The sequence below is a fragment of the Amblyomma maculatum genome, chromosome 3, assembly GCF_055883805.1.
Source record: "Amblyomma maculatum isolate TAMU_Amacu chromosome 3, ASM5588380v1, whole genome shotgun sequence".
Lineage (NCBI taxonomy): Eukaryota > Metazoa > Arthropoda > Arachnida > Ixodida > Ixodidae > Amblyomma > Amblyomma maculatum.
In genome coordinates, this window is record NC_139346.1 from 28,036,013 (window position 1) to 28,058,788 (window position 22,776).

Below are 22,776 nucleotides of genomic sequence, written 5' to 3' on the forward strand. Positions count from 1 at the left end.
CGGCCATCCGGGAAGTGCGGGCATCAAGCGACGCTGAAGCATCGGGTGACGACACCAGTGCTCGTAAGCGCGAGCACAGCAGTGAACTATACGGAGGAACTTAAAAATTTTGTATATTTTAGTGCCTTGAGGGACGAACACATCTCAGCTTTCAACAAGCTTGAAACCGTCGTCATCGGATGCGCGCTTAAGAGGCAGACAATGATCACACTTTTTTCTGAACAAATTTTCTTTTTTCATCGATGTCAATTTTTTATTGTGAGCAGCCCACATATCACAAACTTCTGGATACAACGAACGAATTCCGCGTGACGAGGCTCGTTATAAGCGGGCTCAACTGTAGACCAATGCCATCTTCAGATAGGATAATGTTAGCTTGTTTCATGCTCGGTTTTCAGCTCACTTCAAGCTTAGTTTACAGTGATAGTCTGTTGGAAATGTCATCTCACTGCAAGGAGATTTTATGTATTTTTTTATGGAACATATATTTTTAGATACATTTAGCATGTTCACATATAGTTTCCATCGAGAGGTGTGAGGGGTGAGGGGACATTCATTACGACTACCGTATTTGCACGATTCTAACGCTCCCCCGATTGTAATGTGCAGTAATATTTAATGCCTGGAAACCACGAAAATTACTTAGCACCGATTCTATCGCTCACAAGAAATAACTGTGTAAACAAGCATCTGAAAATTGCTTAAAACATTCAATGGAACAAAACCTGCGCACACAAACACAACCTCAAGACATGAACGTCATAGGCAACTAGCCATCAGAGTCTGAAGAGCTCGCTCTTGCTGTTCACAGACTACAAAAAGTCATCTTGTGCACGCATGACCATTGCTAGCGGGAGGGTCTTCCACGCTTCGTGAATTCATCTCGCAATGTCCCAAAGCGACGCTCTATTGAGATCGGTTGAGGGCTTGCTCACGGAGCCAGTCGTTGTACCTTGCGCGCATGGCAAGCACACGATCCTTTACAGGCTTGTTTAAAGGGACACGGCGGCACTTTTTGCAAAATTCGGGCTTTCAGTTGAAACCCACAGTTTTTCATGCTGCGAACTCGAATATCAGATAGAAATCAGGCAAAAAAAGCAGAAATAGCCTTTTTTCAGCAGAAATGTGCAGCCCGTGCAATGGGGCTCACTGCAGGTCGCGTCGCCACCTGTGATTGGCCAAGATGTCGCGTGACGACATTTTGAGGTCCGGGGAAGCTGCCGATGTGGCTCCGTCGTTGCTCTGAGTGCTAGTCGCAGCTCTCTGCTGCTTTGTGAAAGTCAACAGCACGCCATTTCCCCTCGAATGACCATCGGATGCTTCACTGCATGTGTCCGTACCAGATGCGCCCACAAACAATGCAGCAGTTCTGTTGTCTGGAGCGTAGTCTTTGCATGAAATCTTGCTGTAGCATAGAGTAAGGCATTTTGAAAAGTAGTGTGTGTCGTTATTAGCATAATCTACATGGCCCTCAGCGAAACCTCGTCGTGCATGTTCCTGGGATGGAAGGGCAGCGAACAATGCACTAGCTGACTACTTCTGTCTCAGGCCTCCCGCCCCGCCAAAAAAGTCATTGTGAAAAAAAGGCCCAAGGCGTGGTCTACCAAATTCTGCTTTGAGTGCCATGCTTCATACTTTGGGGAAACAAAAATTTTATAGAAAGGGTGAAGCAATACGCAGTGCCGAGCTCTGCGATGCACGCGAGGCATTGACGGAGCTATTGTGTTGGAGCCCAAGTCAAACATGGTCAGAACGCTACTTGAGTCATGGGATATTCAACAGACGTAGAGAACCTGTCCCTTTTATCGTACGCTTTCACCATAACATTAGTGAATTGACGGCTGACGTATATTGAAAGCCAAGCTGCAGCTCCAAGGCACCCAAATACACGAGGAAACCATGTTCTGAAATGTGTTTTCTTAAAAGAGCCTCATCAGTTTCATTTTATATTTCATTTGCATCCCCAAACAAGAAAGAACTATGTAAAATGATGAGGTCATATATGAACAACTTCGGTTACTGCTTGCTTGGACGCATCAAAGGAAACCTTGCTCAGGGCACTCCATATCTGAATCGTCCATACTCAACTGAGTGGTACACACCTAATCTTCTAATAACACTTCCGTAGGCATTCCACGAACATATCAGGCACATGCCGTGCTGGAAAGGATCTCTCTAAGCCATCGTAACCTTGCTGCGACACAACAGTAGGCTTTCCTTAATCATCTGTTCATTCTCAAAGGATGATCAGCGCGTGCAGCTGATGAGTTGTTCGATGTTTAGCAAAGAAATCGTTGCGCGTACTTTTGCACAAAAATCTAAACAGAATTACAACCACGCATCAATGCTGTCTGCCGTCCACTGCGAGATTGCACACCGTGAACAGGTCTCAGTCAATGCTAAATGCGACGGTTCACATACGAATGAGACCTGAATATTCAAAAAGTAATGGAACTACAGTCAGAAGTACAGGTCATTCCTCCTTTTTCTTCCTTCAATAAACATGATTCTTGGGAATGGTGACTGGCACGACTCTATTGTGCGATGGAAGGAACCGCGTCATGGTTCAGCCATGCCTTTTTGTCAAAGCCCTATAGAAATCGCATTAGGAACAAACTGCATGTATTCACAGTCACGAAAATGTTTCGAGTAGAATGTTTCCTTTGATCGGCTTCTCAGCAGCGTCCCATTGCGCCATGAGCTTTTTTGACATTGCAATAAACGATTGAAGACGACCTCGTCGTGGCCACAGCTGCTCGCGCATCCGAACACATGCGGAGCGGTGTTATATCGGGCACAGAACACTAAGTTTACATGTTTTGCACGCCCACAACGCCTGCAAGACGAGACACAGTGCATGCCAAAAGCTTCCTCGGGTGGCTTTGAATGCCTCTGGGTCTTCAAAGTGACATCACAACGGATGCAAAAGCGAGGTTTCTCGCTGCTTTCCTCCTCTGTAGCAGTCGCGAGGGTCGCAGAAGATTTGAATTGTGCTTTTTCAGTGTGTAATTGCGCAGGTGTTTTATGCATAATCGAAAAAAATAATTTCACTGACGTGATTAAAAAAAAATATAAAGTATAGAGCATTAGCACATTTGAAAACCGCTGCAGTGACTGTTTAAGCCATGATACTATGATTTAAGCACAGATCGAGTACGATTTAACAAACACAACTCAACCAAAAAGCATAGGCGGCTTACCGGAAGTGTTCATGCCGAAAGCTCACCTGCTTGCTGATACCAATGGCAATGTGGCTGGCCATGGTTTATTAAGCTGCATCGATTCGAGTTATGAGATTTCGTTTTCGAGATTTTTCAGTGAAAAATGAAAATGAAGCTATGAAAGTACACGAGTTTGCAACGCTTGCAGCACGGGATGCTGCGAGCAGGCTGAGGTACGTTACACAATTACCGCGGGGGTGGGGCGCACGAGCGCGGCGAACGACGGCGCCGTGCGTGACCATTCCTAGTCGTCACTAGGCCTAAATTGTTTCGCTTCGAAGCCGCGGCGATCGACGCTTTGGAACTGATCAACGCTGTCGTAAATCGTCTACTTATGAAACTGCCTTATAGTGAATCCTATCCTGCCATAGTAAAATAATTATAGAATTAACTCTGCCGACGCATAGCTAGTACGAGCAGATCGGATCAGCCGAAATGCACTAGCGGCAGCTGGCTTGAGTAGAAACTAGCTTGTATCACGGCTATCGCTCTTACCAGCAATTTGCTGCTGGTCAGTGATCCTCACGAGGGCTTCATACTTGATATTCAGCTCAGTATTCCAGACGCCAACAAATTTTAGCACGCGCTTTATTTCGGACATCGGTGCTAACGATCCGCCGTGTCGTTCGCGAACGGTATGCGGGAGGAGGGGCCACAGCGGCGGTGTTTACGGCGGTCGAGGAGGTGCTGCCATCGTGCGGTGCTTGACCGTGCTGTTGACGCCTTGTCGGACAACACTCCGATACTCCTGAAACCACGTTGTATAAATGAGATATTTGTAAATGCAGCTTCGTTCCGCCGATCACTGTGTCGCTTCGGTTGTTGTACTTGATGGGCAATGGCCGCCTAACCGATAAGGGCGGCGAGCTGTGTCCCGCACAGAGCAATAGTTCCATGCGACACCGCCAAGCGACAATCTCTCTGCCCGCGAATTTCAAAAAACGCTGTTTTTAAAAATTAATAATAAATCGCTGGCTTTGTTCCAAGAAGTTATACTTTGCATTAATGCTCAAAAGGATGCGTTCTACACACTGAACACGTTTATCAGGTGCTTCTTGGGGGCAGTTTCCGTGGACCTTTAAGGTTTGCCTTCTTTAGCCTACCTATGCCTGCTTTTACAATCTTGTGGTGAATGATCTTGCTTCACATTGCATCACGCTTGCATAAACCTTTTCTTAGGGAGGCAGCTGATGTTGTGTGTGTGTGTGTGTGTGTTTGTGTGCAGTATGAGGCGTACATGCCACTGTGCGAAGTGCAGCAGGCTCTGAAGAAAGGGGAAGTCGTGGAGGTGAGTCCTCACTGCATATGCCTACTTTTAGGAACCGTCCAGGATGTAAAAAATAGCGCGAAGAACACAAGGACAGAAAGGGCGACGCAGACTCGCGCTGACTAGTTCCCGAGGGAACCTGTTTTGTTTTGTGTTTTTCCGTGTGCATTGGTATATATTGCATGTAATCAGCAGTAAACCTTAGTTGTGAGTTAGCACTTGTCTGCATCACCCTTTCTGTCCTTGTGTTCTTCATGCTATTTTTTACATCATCAACTTTCACCAACTCGCCCAGATTTCTGCGTTACTTTTAGGAACCGTCATGAAAATTGGCTGTACGCTGCAGTGTGCTCACAGTGGGGATGCGTGGCTTGGCACATCTTTGCTGCATTGCTGTTGTCTCTTTGCTGCGCTTCACTTGACAACTAGGGTTTGAACAATTCGGTTTTTATTTTTATTTTATTTTTTATTAATTTGGTTGACATTTTTTTAGTTCAGAACGCAATGTTGGTTTTCTTCTTTCTTTGACTGCGTTTCACTTGGCAATAGGTGTTGCATTTCTTGGTTTTTATTTCTTAAAAATTTGGCGGCTTTCTTTAATTCAGAACATGATGTTGGCTTAGTCCTTTTTTTGGCAGTTATATATTTCAAATCAATGAATTACTTATTCTTCTTGTTTGTTTTTTTGTGTGGTTTATTCTGCATTGCCAAGTGGTCAGAAGTCATCTTGTTGCGGTGTGTCGGCTAACAAGAACACTTAATTACTTTTTTCTCGCATATAACACCCATCAAAATTTTTAAATGCACAATTTAAAAGTCTGAATGTGAGCTATCTTTAATTTTATTTTATTTCCAAATACTGCTGCCTCGGTGAGGCAGTTGCAGGACTGGGCAGGGTACAAACATATACAGATCAAAGATAATTAAAACGGCGCTAAGAAGTAATGGCTGTCGGAAACTCTTCATGGATCTCAAACGGATGTTTCTAGGCAGTGAATTCCAGACTTAATGGCGAGAGGAAAGAAGCTGCGTTTCAAAGTCTCGGTGCGGGAGAAGAAAGGGCCAATGTTCAGGCTATGTGAACTTCTAGTGATGAAAGGCTGGATGAAGTTCAAGTAGGATTTCAGTGAGTGTATCAACCAGTGTATCATATTGAAGGTAGTGAAAAAAATTGAGGACGAAGGAGTTACTCCTTGGTCCTCGTTTTTCGCGCTACCTTCAATATGAACAAGATTCAGCTCGCCCAACTTTCAACCTTACAACCAGTGTATGCAAAAGCTTCAAACATTATATGTCGGCGAGATGATAGCACTGTGAGACCTAAATTATTGAATAAAAAGGAAAAAACATCATGGCCATAGTTGTGAAAGATGAAGTGTACTGATTTCTTTTGAACCGATAGTAACTTTTTAATATCTGATTTCATATGAGGATTCCATACAATACAGCCATAATCAAGAATTGGGTGGATAGGCGTTTTATACCTATGTGGGTAGTTTGGGTGTCCTTCCGTGCCTTGCACATTGTACGATGGAGCTACCCGAGTTGTTTAAAAGCTTTGTTACATATGATATCAATGTGTTTGGAGCATGAACATGTCATAAGAAAAATTAAAGACCCAGGTATTTAAGTTCTATGACTCTTTTTAAACCTGACCATGAAAAGTGAGAGATGTGCGTCTAGTAAAAGGCATGGAAACAAATTTAAAGAAATTGACATTCATTTGCCATTCCTCACACCACCTACAAAATTTTTTTAATGATTCATTGAGCAGTTCATGGTCAAGCAGTGTGTTAATGCTGTGATATCAAATGCAATCATGAGCGTAAAGATGAATTTTAACAGATACGCAATGTGGCAGGTCATCAATATATAAAACGAAAAGAAGTGGTCCTAAAACAGAACCTTGTGGAACCCTTGGTGACACTCTAACAGGAGAGGAAATTAAGTAATTAAACTGTACGGACTGAGAACGCTGGGTCAGAAAGTTGGATATCCAACCAACCAGGGAAGGGTTGTTTAAAATAGTCAAGTTTGCGGAAAAGTTTTGGGTGTAAAACGGTGTCAAAAGGTTTGTACAAATCAATGAAAATGCTGTCAACCTGTTGATCTAGGTCTAGTGACTGACAAATAACATGCATAAATAGTGGGGGAAGAGGTGGTATGAGAAGGGTCAGGTACGCAGCAACGCATGGCCTCCCTTTTACAGTCTACGATCACTATCAACTCAAGTCATGGCATGAGGAGCCAAAGAAGGGCATGACCAAATCTACTTCCCTAGTCTCTTTGTTCTGCTGCGTCACTGTCTCCACGTCAGGCATACTTGCAGCACGCTTTGGTTACACCTCTGTTGCAGAATTGGGGGTCTGTGACAACTGAGATATTCTGTGAAGTGCACTTTATCGGGAAAAAACTGGATTGCTTCATAATGGCCTCTGCAGCGTCTTCACATGTGGCTTCACACGTCTGGTTTCACCGCACAGGTGGCACACAGCACGTGATGGCCACAGATGCTGGAAAAACAATTGCTTCGAGGATGAAGGCGTGGGAGGGGCACATTTGTGCTACTGGGCCATGACAAAAGCAAAAAGTGACAAGACAATTACGTGTTGTCATTCTGAATGGTATGCGGCTGCGGGGATGCTATTTTAACGTGTGCTGCAGCAGATTGCAAGTATTGATTTAAGGAAGCACTTGCCATGTAGGCACTGTGAAGTAAGCCATTTTTCAGCATTGTATGACCGTTTTATACTGGCTGCAATGCACTCTCTGCAGCTTTTTCACTACTAGAATGGAGTAAATTGTTAGAGCACCTTTACTTTTTTTTTTTTTTTTTTTTTGCTTTTTGTAGAAATTTGTGTACAGCTTCATGGTTGCTTATGTGGCATATAGTATGTGCACCTTTGGGTTGCTAGAGCAGTGCATAGTGTGCTTTTTAGGCATCCATTGTTTAGTGTCATTGTGTGATTGTTGGCACCAATCATTCTCTCTGCATTAAAGTAGCATACGATAGCACTTTTCATCGTAAGTCACCAGGTGCTGCAAACTAAAATGTCACTGTGCTGTGTAAGGACTGCATCGTGACTCAGAAGTGTCAGTCGTGCGGTTTTTTTCTCTCTCGCAGGGGGTGCTTCGCATCAATCCGAGGAACTACGAGGACTCCTTTATCAGTGCGCCGGTAATCCTCGGTAGTCCTATTTTGCTGGCTCCTTCCTCTTTCCCCTCTCCTCTTTTTTTCTTTCACTCTCACCTTTAACCTCTGGGCCTCTCACTAACCTCTGGGGTGGTGGTGGTGATGGTATTGGTGCTTCAACTACAGCCCCGGCCAGGTGGCTTAACCTTGAGCAGAAAAAGTCTTAAACACAAGGACACCCTGAACAAAGAGAAGTGGATAACCTAATGTTTCTTTGGAAACATTCAATCGATGGAAAAGAGCCCAACAATTTTAATTTTTTTCTAAATTAATTTGTGTTCTCCGCATTCTCTCCTTATGCTTTAGAACTCCCATCTTCGGTATTTCATTCACAGATTAAATTGGCCGGCACCCAGCTTGAAATGAGCAGGCAGATGTGCCAGAAGAGGTGTGCCACTGTGCGGTGTTATACTTTCTTTTTTTAAAGCTGCTGCCATGAGATGTGTCCTTACTCGAGAAAGGGTACAGCTGACAGAGATGCTCATTGTTACTAAGTGATAACGTGATTGTGGTCACTAGTATCTTTCGCTTGAAACAGTCCTCGGGGCTGTTTCTATTTTGCGTGTTGTAGCCATCATAACACATTTGCAAGTTTGCAGCACGCACAGTCATCTTTGCTGAGAGTTTGTGCAGTAGCTTTGCTGGGGCTGTAGTTTTTTTTTTTTCTTTTCGCTATCCTGCTTTTCTGTGGCCTCTTATGCTGCTGCTTGATGATTTGGCTTCAATTTGTGCTGCACAGCATGTTGCATGTTTTGCTCGCACATTCACAGTCTTTTTTTCTTTGTACTTGTGTTGATTGAGGCTGCGAGGCAGGAATTGTGCAAGTGTGGTGGTCATGTGATGTGTTTACGGGAACCACCGACTTGGCGTATGTCTCCGTTTGTAGTGACGTTCAGCTGCAGTGTTGCAGCTTTGTCGCTGCACATGGCGGCACCCGAGGTTCGGGAAGGTAGCTGCTGCTAAAGAAGCATTTTGATTGTAAGTGAGAGGGGGGGGGGGGGGGGGGGGGGGGGTATATTTAAATTTGGATCAAATATGTCCGATATTTGGTCTGTACTCATGCAGGGTCCATGCGGGTCCTTGAAGACCTTGAAAACCCTTGATTTCGGAAGATGCGTTTTCAAGGGCCTTGAGAATTGGGGAATTTTCCTTTCCTTGGACCCTTGAAAACCATTGTGGGTGGCCTTGGAAAAATGCTAGTATCCTTTAAATTTTCTTATTTTACAAGTCATCTTGTTGGAAATAACTTTACCAGAACACCACCATTGCGACTTTGATCACTGTCCCCTCGTCAGGTGCGCTGCAAAGCAGATGAAGTCCCACTGTCTCCACCCAAAGCCACACATGGCTACCATAGCCTGGTAACCTACTCCAACAGCAAGGTTCGGGCACGGAGTGAAAGGAGAAGCAGTGTGAAAGTAGTTCGAGCATGGCACTCATTGTAACGTAAGCATAGGGGGCCTACATAATAACGAGCGACGCAAGCGGATTACCGGCACACAGCAAGCACACGTGCGTCGCTTTGCAAAAGCAGTACAGACTTCACCTAAAGCCATTCCATAAAATTTTTGTGTCCACCGTAGTAAATTATAGGGTCCTCAGCGTCGCGATCAGCTGTGCCGCCATGCAGGAAAGTTTCCTCCATGCATGCAGCAGTGATAGAGTAGGCGCATAAACTTAGCCCCAAAAAAGTTGAAGCAGCTTTGTTATTAGAATGCTTGCCTACTGCATTTGAGCAAAGACTGAGCATCCTTGCCCAGGTGGCAATCTTACCGAAATGATGCTGCTCAGGCGCTTCAAGCAACTGACTGTGCTGCTACTTGGCTGCCGTAGTCATTGCTAGGCCTAACCTGTTTCGCACCTAAGCCACAGCTGGCGACGCGTCTAAAGTGGTCACAGCTAAATGAAAGGTCTGCTCTTGGAGAACAGGAGCACAAAAAACCAGGACACAAGGAACACATAGAAACAGGACTAGTGCAGTGCTAGTCCTATTTCTATGTGTTCCTTGTGTCCTGGTTTTTTGTGCTCCTGTTCTGCACGATGCTTCACCGACTCGCCCACACAAAGGTATTAGTCTGCTCTTGGTACTGCCAGCAGCAAAATTTTGTAGGATCTCCAGCGCGTGGCAGAGCGACGGAAAACTGCGTTCCTGCACCACTTGTCACAATTGCTCCCGATAACGAGACTAACGGAAACTGTGTCTGAAGCACACTTCGCGCACGCCTGTCCTTCCTTTGCTATCAGCATGCCTTGTCGCTTGCCTCCTTGGGATCCGCTTTTGGCGCACATTACCGCCCCTGAATCGCTACGTCACCATCGCTGCACAGGGCACAGTGCAACAGGCAGCGGCGAACTCTGCCTATCGCAAACTGGTGGCGAAAATCACACAGCGCCTCAGCGGCTTCCGTGAGTCTGCTAAGCGCGTCACAGGGGAAGCAAGCAACGAGTCATGCTTGGTAGCAAGCAAAGGACAGGGGTGCGCAAAGCGTGCTTCAGACGCAGTTTGCGTTAGCCTCATCATTGGGAGCAATTGCAGCAGATGGTGCATCAATTCAGGTTTCCACTGCACTGGAGATCGTGCAAAATTTTGCTGCTGACAGTACAACTAGGTTCTGTCATACTATAATAATATAAAGATGTGGTCAAGTTTCACGACGCCTTCAGCAACAAAGCTTGCAGACGCGACACAGATTGAGGTGTGGCAGCAGGCAAATGTAGCAGAAATTTGTTGATATCGCAGTTACAGCTCTTACTAGTAACTCTCTAACGGTAAACGGCCCTCAACAGGGTTTTATTGTTTTGCATTTCTTTACTACAACACTTCCTTGGTCTTATGAGAGGTCTTATGCAATCAATGTTAGATGTGTGAGATGTTAGAAATGTTTCTTTAATAAAGTGCCGTGTTTTTAAGTCCTAAAGAAAATAGTCGTGGATCGTTGAAGTCCTTGGAAATCCTTTAATTTCATGGCTGGAAACAAGCATGAACCCTGAAATTATGTTCAACAGTTCCTGAATACAGTTAAACAGGAATGTAATCTACCTTCAGTTCAGTTCAGTCGTTCAGTCGTGTCCGACTCTTCGTGACCCTATGAACCATATCACGCCACGCTTTCCGGTCTCTCACTATCTTGCTAACATCACATATTTTATCTGCAGCGCCTCGAGGATGCCATCTAACCATCGCGTTCGCTGCCTACCCCTTCTCCGGTGACCCTCAACCTTTCCCAACATCAAATCTTTCTCCAGCGACTCCTCTCTTCTCATCAGCTGACCAAAGTAGCTGAGCTTTAACTTTACAATTTGACCCTCCAATGAGCAGTCAGGGTTTATGGTCGACAATATCGACTGATTTGATCTTCTGGCAGTCCAAGGAGCTCTCAAGAGCCTCCGCCAGCACCACAATTCAAACGCGTCAATTCTTTAGCGGTCAGCCTTCTTCACAGTCCAACTCTCACATCCATACTTCACAACTGGAAAGAACCATAGCACGAGTTATACGGATCTTGGTTGGTAGAGTAATGTCTCTGCTCTTTAGTAGGCGGTCAAGGCTAACCATGGCTGTCTTTCCCAGAAGCAGGCGTCTCCTAATTTCATGGCTGCAGTCTCCTTCCAGGGTAATCTTGGAGCCCAAGAAGAGAAAATCTATCACAGCTTCTACTTCTTGTCCCTTGATGCTCCAGGACTTTATAGGGCAAGACGCCATGATCTTTGTCTTTTTAATGTTCAGTTTAAGCCCAAACTTCTCACTCTCTTCTTGTACGCGCATCAGAAGTCTCTTGAGTTCCTCTTCACTTTCTGCCATTAAAGTGGCATCATCCGCATATCTAAGGTTGTTGATACGTTTTCCAGCAATCTTCACTCCAGCTGAAGACTCATCCAGACCGGCCTTCCTCATGATACACTCAGCATATAGGTTAAATAGGCAGGGCGACAGTATGCAGCCTTGCCTCACTCCTTTCTCGATCGGAAACCTATCAGTAAGACCATGCCCAGTTCTGACTGTGGCCTCTTGCCCTTCATACAGGTTCCTGAGGAGACAGATGAGGTGAATTGGAACTCCCATCTCTTGGAGCGCTTGCCACAATCTGCTGTGATCTACGCAGTCAAACGCTTTCGCATAATCAATAAAGCAGATGTAGATGGGTTTCTGGAACTCTCTTGCTTTTTCCATGATCCAGCGAAGGTTGGCAATCTGGTCTCTAGTTCCTCTGCCCTTGCGAAACCCAGCTTGCACGTCCGGAAGCTCCCGATCCACATACTGCTGCAGCCTACCTTGGAGGATTTTCAACATCACCTTGCTAGCATGCGAAATAAGCGCGATCGTGCTTGGTCTATAGCAAATGCCTCAATATAATGAAGTTTCTCAGTCCCCAACATCTCCCCTATTTGAAGCACATGCATTTGAAAGCTTATTGTAAGAAAGGAGTTGGGTAGTTGACCTCAACTTGCTACACCGACTTTTTGTTAGCAGAACCGCACTGAGCTAACAAGAGGGGATCGTCTACGATCGCAATGAGCAACAACAGGTGACAACAGTGCTCATTGCTCCAGTGGAATGTTCCAGCACCATCAGCGCATCTAGTGACAATCGCAGCAGTCTGCAGTAATTTCACAATGGACGTCGCAGCATGTTGTACTACAGCAGATCGTGCTCTAAAAGAGCAAAATATAATGAACATAGAAAAATACATGAAGTGAGCAGTGCGGGCTCATCTCCACCATGCAGTTGCTCGCAGGATATCGATTCTGCTAGATATCGCACTTCGGGAGCGGAGGCTGCAGAGAGCCGTGGCAACGTGTGGTGGCGAGTGTTTCCTAGGGCAATGGTGTTGGGCAGACCGAGAGCTGGAACATGCATAAAGACTCTTACCCCTTGGTGGCTGGCCAAGCTCTAGCAGTGGCAGTGCAACTGTGCTTGCTCTCGCCCAGTACCTCCCCTGCTCTGTTTGCATCACTGGTTATCCGCGTTGGGCTAGCTGCATCAGCAGTGGTTGTGGTGGCTGCTGCTGCTGCAGTCACACAGTCGTGAAGCGCTTCTCTGCATTTTACTTCGAATAGTGGGGATTTGCTGTAAGCACATTTTCATGTTGACTTCACCTACATATATTTTGTATTTTCATTTCTGTTCTGCATGGTCCTTTCGAGTCTTTACATGGAAGCAGCGTATAATCAAAAATTGGATGTAACAAAAAATTGCACTTTTTTTTTTCAGTTTTGAAAATTTAAAAAAGTTGCCAACAATTGAAAATAGTCGAACCCGGATATATCGAACTCGAAGGGGATCGCGAAATAGTTCGATATATCGATAATTTGATAATACAGAAATTTGCTTGAGACTCCACTTGCGATCGTGAGAAATGACACCGTATTTGTCACATATTCAACCCACTTGCATAATGAACCCACCCCACACTCTTGCCGTGGAAATGTTGAAAAAAAAAAAAAGAAATTTCTTTAGTCGGTGCCGCGTTCCTCTGAAACAACTGAGAATTCGATGGGAAAATGATAGCGTTCGTTGGTGTCGTGTCCCTTTGAAAGCACTGAAAATTTGAAAAAAAAATATAGCGTTAGTCGATGTCGCGTCCCTCTGAAATCACAGAGAATTTTAAAAAAACGAAAAAAGAAAAGTAGCGATAGTAGGTGCTGCATTTCTACATTTCGGCCACCGCATCCACAGCTCATTTATTGGCAGCACACCAGGACGCTGCACAGCGATGACATCATGGCATATTTATCGTTATGTGAGACAGTGGGATTGTTGGTTACAGCGGTTGAGAGTTTTGAGCCATTGTTCATGGTCTCACGAATGCGAAAGAATGGCAGCCGTGCCTCCTGACCCTCAGACATGTCAAGCATTTGAGAAGGGGCACTTGCGGCAAGGCAGGCACTTCGAGGGGCGAAGAACAGGATAATCCAGAAAATCACGGAGACCAAAGCCTCCCAGTTTCTTGCCGCGTGACACTTCTCAGACTCAAGTCGAGAGAAGCACGTTTGTTTTTTTAAGTGATTTGGCTTATGCAAAAATTTGATCAATAATAAATATTTCAGTTACTCTTTTGGTAAACGTGTGAATTTATCTTTTACATATGCATTTTATCTTAGCGCTAATTTTCATCATGGCAATAGCATTTTCTTCCAGGTTCTTAGCTGTATATATGAGAAACTACATTAAATAAAAATGCATGAAACAAGATGCAAGAAAAAAAAAGCCAAAATGTAAATTATGTCACTTTTAACTGTACATGGATGCCTTTATCTCACAAAAAAAAAAAACTTATATTTGTTCAGCAGAATATATTATTAACCGAAAAAAAAAAACTGATGTTGTGTTTGTAAATAAACACTAAAGAAAGTCAGCCGAATTCTCACAAAATAAAAACCGAAAACTCCAACTCCTAGATATATCGAACGCCTAGTGAAATTGGAGTTCGATATACGATGCAGCTTTCCTAAACTTTTACATCGGATTTTCAAAGGGATATTCTGCAAGTTCGAAATAACCAAAATTCGATATATCCGGGTTCAACTGTACTAAGCAGACTTTCGTAAGATCGACCATGGCAGAACCACAATATCTGGGCAAATTATCTGAAGACAAATAGAAGTTTGGCCATGTCGAATAGGGTACTGCCACATTTTAGTCACAAAGAGACTGCACTCTTATTGAAACTGAGCTTCTATAAGCTACAGAAGACAGTCAGTCTAGTCTTGAAAAATATGTGCGCTGCTTGGGTTTACGAATACTGGGTTAAAAGAGGATGAAAACATTTTTCACCTAAACGGATGTGTTGTTGTTTAACGCTGCCTGTGTAAACCGAAGCAGTGCATATATTTCTCAGAACATGCTCCAAATAGCCCACTCCCAAGCACTTCTTACAGTGAATCTATATACAGTAGTCGCAGTCATTGACCAATTTTGCAAGTAAACTACTTGTGTTGAGACTGGTTTTTGGATGCAGGTCTAATACATTGCACTAGTCAAGCTTGTGCATACACTACTTGCAGTTGCTTTGAAAAATGTAGTGGCCCGTATTATGAAGACATTCAGAGTGGATTGAAACATGAAAGGGCACGAATGACTTGTCCACTTGCGTAATGTATGGGACAGTCACCAACGTGCCTGAAAAGCAATTCATTCGTTGCGTTGAGGACGATCTGTGACAGATTTGTGGTCAGGTGTGCTGTTTCTTGAATTTCTCGTTGTTGCGTGTGAACAGGTTCTTACTTTTACCTAGCACGAGACATGTCCTCTACTCATTTGTTTCAGATATACAGAAAGTGATGATTGTTTGCATACAGCCCAGGCCACATTACAGCAGAAACTTTTGCTAGCTTATCCTTTGGGCTCCATAACGTTTGCCACGTGGATGACAGGACGGTGCTCATTGTACGCCTGTATACCCTTCCTGGTGTCAAGTGACGGGCTGGTGGTGTTAAGTGCCATTAATAAAATCACATGTAATGAGCAATACACCTGCTGGCTTTCTGTATGTGCATTCTGCCTGATAGAAGTTGGAGGATTCTGAGGGGCTTAAGTGCAGCGGGCAGGATTGGGCACCTGACAGCAACGTGAAGCATGGTTGGACCCTGAATGCATCGCCAAGCATTTAAAGATCAGCACTCTTCAGCTAGTGCTCTGATGGAGGCCTCATCATTTATCCTCATCAAACTTTCTGGTGCAGCGTGTAGCGTTCGTACGAGACTGCCGACAAGGCAGGTTTCCTATTAGGGATTCATATTTAGTTTCTCCCATCACTGTCAGTGCTGCAAAGTAGTGTGCATGAAAACTGACTCTGCGCTGAGTTTGTGGCCAAGTGGTCTAAGGCACTTTCGTGGAAAGAACCAGCAAAGAGCTTTGAGAGCATAGGATTAGTGGTGGAGGGGGCTTTATATTTTGTTTTTTTATTTGGTGTAAATCGGTATTTTTTTAGTTCAGATTAGAGTTGACTATAGTGTTATATAAAACTTAGCAGTACCTATGAATTTATTTTAGGGAATACTGTGCATATGAGCAGCTTGAAATCGGCTGACAAAATGCGCTTCCTGCACCTGGGAAGTGCACTTATAGTGTAAAAGACTCTTCTTCTGCTATCGGCGCTTATTGTCATGCAATGCCCCACTAGTCAATGTAAACTGCAAATTGTAGCAAGGTATTCACTTTGGAGATGCCAGGGTTGGTCGTCACTCACAGTTAAGGTTCTTGAGGTGTGGACTCCAAATTCCAGTATCTGCAAAGTACAAAGATTCGAAAAAGGGCTAGAAGATGAGTCCTTGCAATGGACACAGCCCTCTCAAAACTGGCGAAAGCATGAATGCTAGAATAGTAAAAACATACATAAGAAAGAAGGAAAAAGCAAAGCGAGCAATTTACAGCATTTAAACGTTTTTTTTTTTTCGGTAATGAGAATGACAAGATATTTATTTAGACATATAGACAGCTCATCAGTGAATGTACAGGGAGATATCTGAGCATGAAGGCTGTATCGAGACCTATCAGTAGCTTAATGAATTCCAATGTGAACAAGAAAACTGTAGGCAACAATTAGAGGGGGGTAAAAAATTTGTGTATCTGAATAAAAATAAGGTAGCAGAATCACAATAACAAACATTTTAAATTAGCAGCAGCGAATTCAGGAACGGACATAAAATATGACAGGGTTGTATCATGGTCATCTCTAATGTGTCATGCCTGCAGACAAAAACATTGTTTTCCTTACTACAAGGAATGTGCAATTTGGTCGTAGATATACGTGGCTCAGAAAAGAGTGCTAGCTTTAACATCGTTGACGGTTATACAGTCGAACCCAGATTATTCGAATTTTGGTTATATAGAACTCGTGGAATATCCCCTTGAAAATCCCATGTAAAAGTATGGAAAAGCTGCGTCGTATATCAAACTTAATTTCACCGGTCGTTCAATATATCGAACTCCGCACCACGCATCGGACGGTGCGCCTTCCCCAAAGACGATCGCATCACTCTCGGCCCTTTACCGTGTTACGTTTTCAAGCCACGCGTGGAAGGAATGAGAGGGGACAGTTCGGCGACGGCTGGTCTGGGCAGCGCCACGCCCTTTCCCCAAAGGCGCGCGCATCTGCAGTTGTCGTTTCCCGCGCGCCAACACATGACGTTTGCAAGCCATATGCGTGAGGGCACCAATGCAGCCCTGGTGTTCAGGAGAGGGGGAAAACGCGATAGAGCGAAGCGCAAGGGGGTGCCCATTCTTCTGCTGAACTTTATCTTTCCCCTTCCTCTCTCTTTCCCAGTCTTCGTTCGCAGCGGCACACTACGCATGCGCAGACAAGCCGGATGAGACGGTCAAAACGGAGAGACAAGCCACCGAACGCTTTTTTTTTTTTTTTAATTTTTCAAATTCTCGAGGGCAAAAGTGGGGAGTGAGTTGATTACCCGACAAATACAGTATCATTTTTCACGATCGCCAGTGGCGTCTCGAGTCGATTTCTGTATATCAAACTATTGCGCGACCCCCTTCTAGTTCGATATATCCGAGTTCGACTGTATATGAAATTGATTGTAGTGGCTACAGTATAAGCAGGTGTTTTGGATCGTTAGCTCTACTATGTTCATTTGCGTATTTTGCATTCTTGCACCTAATACATCATGTGTTCCACAGATGGCGCCATGTACTTGTGTGCTACATGTTTCATCTCTTGCTGTGCAGCAGACATTGTCGTCTTCATCGTCATACCCAGGCATGAGAGCACTATGGTGCTGTCGCAGCTGATTGTGCCTCGTATAAAACTGCGACACACTCTCGCACTGTGCAGTGAACATTGTCCTTTTCATTAACTTCCATCCGGATCGCTCCTTTGTTTACAGTAGGTGAATATGCCATACACGTACGCTATCTCGCTACATGCAGACCAACAGGTCATGACAGCGTTACTAGACGAGTTTAGGCCAACGCTCAGATTAACAAGTTATGCAGTTAGGGGTAAAGTACCCTTAGGTAACTCTCGATATTCGCGTCCAACAGCATCGAACTACTCAAATTTTTATAACCTCCCAGGAGTGGACTAAACCACACCATTGTACACTGTTGAGGCTGTCTTCCAGTGATTGTATACAACAGTTGCAATGACAAATTATAATTTTTTTTTTTATATGATGGCTTCAGCGTGCTCATGAATACATGCTGGTCTGCTAAATTGTGCAGTTCATTTGAGTGAAGTTGCTATATGACTGGAAGAGTAAGGTGTGCAGGTTTTCATGCATGACACAGTGTGCATTATGTGCAGCTTTCTCCAGGGCTGGAGCGAGTTTTATGTAGGCGTAACTTCATATAGGCAGATACTTATTGTTGCAGTCATTTTTTTCCTGTGACCACTCATGTGATGAATAAGAAGTAGCTAAAGCTACCATCTTTCTGAGAGCATACTTTGAACCCATAGAACCTTGTATCAGATCCAATCTTTTGCAGCTGTGATGTGGTGACAGTGTACCCTGTACCAGGTGCAGGCTATTGCTTTAAATGTTCCAAATGTCATTGGTTATCAGAATGTGGAAACCGTCAAAGCAGGGCAAGCGACAATTGCAGTGCAGTGCATATATTGGATGCAAAACTATGGGGTCCCATCTTATAACACTCATCCCGTAAAGATTTGAGGTCACATGCCTTTGTGGATAAGTGCCTTCTGCAAGCGATTATTTTGCACACTGTTAGAGAAAGGATGCAGCTGTGATGCTGACCAAATCTTGAATGGTCCTCTGCCATTTCCCTGAGTGTGAAGAAACTCCAAATTAGCTGGTTTCCTCAACACCAAATGGAAGTAGTTGAAATGACTTGGGCTAGATTCAGATAAGAGCACCCCAACTTGCAAGCCTAATTTCTTGTCACATGACATGAATAAGAACCGTTTCAGGAGGGCATGGACTTGAAGGGAACCTGTTGAGTTTCCTTGCTTTGCCCATAAACTAATTTCATTGGTAAAAGATGAAAAAAAAAAGGTTTTTGCTGTCATTGTATATTCAGCATATTCGGTGCTGTTTCCGGGCATATACTATCATCCTCTGCATGGCTCAGAAACTGTACTGTGAGAGTGCATTCGTCTGTCTACTGCAAGCAGGCTTTTTCTTCTCTTCACAAAATCTCGATGGGGTGCAGCTACTATATTGAACATGGCACCTTCATCTTGAACCCCCTCTCTTAAATATGGCCCAACTGTTGCAGTGCATCAACTGTTCAGCCGTAGCTTTGTAGTTTCAAATGTTGAGCCCCCGTCAGCACATCAAAAGCATACATTCAATTTCCAAATTGTGCAGGGCAAAGTGCTCCCAAGTCAAACAGAAGACTTAACTATTTTTTTTTTAATGTCTGTCAGATCTGCATAGCCTCGATGGTGTGCTTCAGAGCAGCAGGAGAGTTCTGAACAGGAAGTATTGCTCTAGTAGTTGTGCACTTCGAGTAAAGAGGAGAGCGAAACAACTATGTGAGCAGATTGAATTTTCCCACTCCATGTTTTTGGCTGCCCAAATTGACCTTCTTAGCCAATACTTTTTTTGACTGAATAGCTCGATCCTCGGTGGCCATTTTTCTTGGTGCACAATGACTCATTTCGTTCACCAAACTAGAGTTGAGTGTGTAAGCACACCTCTTTGAGACTACCTTTGTTTCCAGTAGTAAGGAAAGAGGTAATTGCAGATGCTCAGTATCGCACAGTGGGGTCAGCCTTCCTCAGAAGGGTCTGTGGTTTATGGTAGGCCTTTTTTGAAAAGCAAAAAAAAATGTGCTTTGCAGTCAAACAATAAAGTTATGCATGTGTGCACAAACTGAGTTTAATTTCAGGGTGCACAGTGCTATCTTCCTAAATTCAGAGTTATGCTTATGTGGTGCTGCCAGCAGTAGACAGGTCTGGCAACCATGCACGTTTTGCGCTCCTCTTTACTCAATCTCACTTCTCACCTGTACTGGAGCTGCTGCTGTGCTGCAATAAGTGTCGATGCCGACAGTGTGTCCAGAGTTGCAATAAAACACATTTATTTTTATTTATTTATTTATTTCAAGTACCCTCAGGGCCGTTGGCATTAGAGAGGGGAGTGGTTACAGGCATAAATAGAAATTAAATAAACAAAATGGACCAATTGTCGAAAGGTTACAGATGTGGTTAATCATACAATGTTAGCTAAGGCGTCCTTGAAAAGCTGATGATCTTTGATGGTTGCTGTTGGTGCCGGAAGGTGATTCCACTCTGCTGCAGTGCGAGGTAAAAAGGACTGAAAGAAAGCGTTAGTTCTGCAAAATGGTACACCGACTTTGTAGGCGTGATCTAGTCTTGATGATACGTGATGCGGGGGAGGGATAAGTTCAGTACGTAAGTGCGGATGATGAAACATTTTATGGAACAGACAGATACGAAACATTTTACGGCGTGTAGCTAAGGGTGGCAGATTAAGGCTTGATTTCATTGAAGATATGCTGGCGCTCCTGTTATAGTTTGAAAGAATGAAACGGGCAGCGTTATGTTGGACCATTTCTAGCGAATGAATTAGATTTTCGTGATGAGGGTCCCAGATAGGTGCGGCGTATTCTATCTTTGGACGTACTAACATTTTGTACAGCAAAAGTTTGAGCGAGGAAGGCGCTCTGGCGAAATTGCGGCGGATGTAACCCAGCATACGATTAGCGTTGTTAATTATGTGTGTGATATGTAAAGACCAAGTAAGAGTGGAAGTGATGTGTACACCAAGGTACTTATAAGAGTGTACCGATTCTAACGGAAGATGGTTTAGAAAATAAGTGGGAGTACTGTCGCAAGTTCTGGATACGCGAAGGGATTTAAATTTATTGATGTTGAGTTCCATTAGCCATGTTTTGCACCAAGAAGTTATAGCATTCAGGTCTGATTGAAGGGTGGTTACATCGTCACTGCATGTTATTGCTCGAAAAATGACACAGTCGTCAGCGAATAAGTGAATATGTGAGGAAACGGAAGAAGGCAAGTCGTTAATGTAAATTAGAAAAAGAAGAGGGCCAAGTACGGAGCCTTGTGGAACGCCGGAATTAACAGGGTTGAAGTGAGAGTTATGATTATTGGCTGACACGTACTGTGAACGGTTGGTAAGAAAATATTCAATCCAAGTAAGAATCTTGCGATCCATGTTCATTAGTTGTAGTTTGTAAAGTAACAGTTTATGACACACTTTGTCGAAAGCCTTGGAAAAGTCGAGAAAAATACAGTCTGCCATTAAACGATTATCAAGAATAAGATTTAGTTTATGTGTGAAGGAAGCGAGCTGAGTTTCGCAGGAGTAAGATTTTCGAAAGCCATGCTGCGAGCTGGAGAAGAATGAGTTAGATTCGAGAAAATTTGCAAGACATGAATGTAGGATGTGTTCTAATATTTTGCACGGGATACTGGTGAGTGAGATAGGTCGGTAATTGAGAGGAGACTGCTTGTTTCCCGATTTGTAGAGTGGAATCACCTTACCGACTTTCCAGTCAAGGGGCAGGCGTCCTGTATCAAGTGATTGTTGAAAAATTTTTGCTAGTACAATGGATGAGTAAACAACAGTGCTGCGCAAAAATTTCACAGTAATCAGGTCACAACCAGGAGCAGAGGAAAGACGCAATGAATTAATCACAGCTTCAACGCCACATGGGTCTATTGTGATTGGAAACATATCGTGGTAGTCGTAACAAGGTACAGCGGGTAACGAGACATTACGGGTTGCAGAAAAGTTTCGGGTGAATGTTTCATTAAAAATGGACGCGGTTTGATTACAGGGTATAACACTTCCAAAGCTGTCAACGAGGGTTATAGTGTCGTTATCTTTTTGGTTAATGACGCGCCAGAATTTCTTAGTATCATTAATTAACATGGAAGGCAGCGTGTGGCATAGATATTTATTCCTGGCGTTCTTTAGCGCCAACACGTATTCGCTGGAGGCTAATTTATAGGCATTCCAACGAGCTTCACTCGATGAAAGCTTGGCTGACCTGTACAATCGCTTCTTTTTATTTGATAGTCGTCTTATGTGATTATTGTACCAAGGTGCGTCCGGCTTTTGAGTTAAAGTGCGAATGGGAAGTGCGAATGCAGTGTGGTAAAGAACTTGGCCTACAGCTCATGGAGCCTGCTGTGAGGAAACAGAAGTCAATGTTTTATTGCTCTCTGCTAACTGGAGAAGTACTTGTGGTGGCCGTACCTTATTTTCACGCATAAAGCTTGAGAGAAAAATGAGTAATGAGGTAAGCATGAGGTTTTATGATGAACTAACTTGTTTCCAAGAGGAAATGCTCATCTTAATTCATGCCTTGTGATGTTGTTTGTAAACTTTTAAGCTACGAAATTTTAAAGCAGAATGCTGAAAATTGTGTTTAGCACATAGAGTTTGCCATTTGTGCCATACAAGTTATAAGAGTCAATAATCGTTTGCATATCCTTCACAAGCTCATGTAGTGGAAAGATCATTGACATTCAGGTGTTGAATTGCGGAGCAGCCTAGGAGAGAATGCAAAGAAGCTGTACAGAACCTAATGCAGTTTGCTATATTACTGATCGCGGGACTTCTTAATGATCTTTAAGGCTCACTTTCACTTGCTTAATTGGGATAAGTGCAGTTGTCAGGGGGAAAGGCTTTCTCTTGAAGGAAAGAGGGCGTTGTCGCTCCATATTCACATCCCTGATGGCTTGCAAATAAAATGTCTATATCCACATCCTAGAGTGACTGTAGTTTGAAACTGCTGAAAATTCTTTTAGGTAAGCTCAGTTTATAGAGAACTTCTTTATTCTGTAACAGCAAAACTCTATTTTATACCTTATTTGTAACTGCTTGTAAGACCTGATGTCTTCTTCTGGCATGTCAATGAATGGCTTGACGGTAGCCCAGTTTTGTTGCACTTGGGGAAAATTTGGTGGTGGGGGCATTTTTTGCTCTGAACCAAGCCTCTATCCACACTCCTCATTGCTTGTATTAACTGCGTACATTTATTTATTCTCTTTTTTTGTTGCTCGTATGTTTATTGCCCAGCACCTACTCACATTTCAGTCCATTAGCCGTTGATTGCATATACATGATGGCCTTCAAACCTTTCTATGTAAAGAAATGCCCTTTCTTGATTTTTCTCATCGTAG

General features: G+C 43.8%; 1 protein-coding gene across 4 annotated transcripts in view; it reads left to right on the forward strand.

Moving 5' to 3' along the window:
• Positions 1–22,776, forward strand: part of LOC146194405 (DIS3-like exonuclease 2) — a 157,986-nt gene that overhangs the window by 40,303 nt on the left and 94,907 nt on the right. For 3 of the 4 annotated variants that reach the window (XM_084597395.1, XM_084597396.1, XM_084597397.1), the window contains exons 6-7: positions 4,447–4,509; positions 7,613–7,666. In XM_084597395.1, coding sequence (XP_084453521.1) covers positions 4,447–4,509; positions 7,613–7,666 — 117 coding nt within the window. Of the gene's footprint in view, positions 1–4,446; positions 4,510–7,612; positions 7,677–22,776 lie in introns of those variants that run through there. The other variant, XM_084597398.1, reaches the window with a different exon arrangement.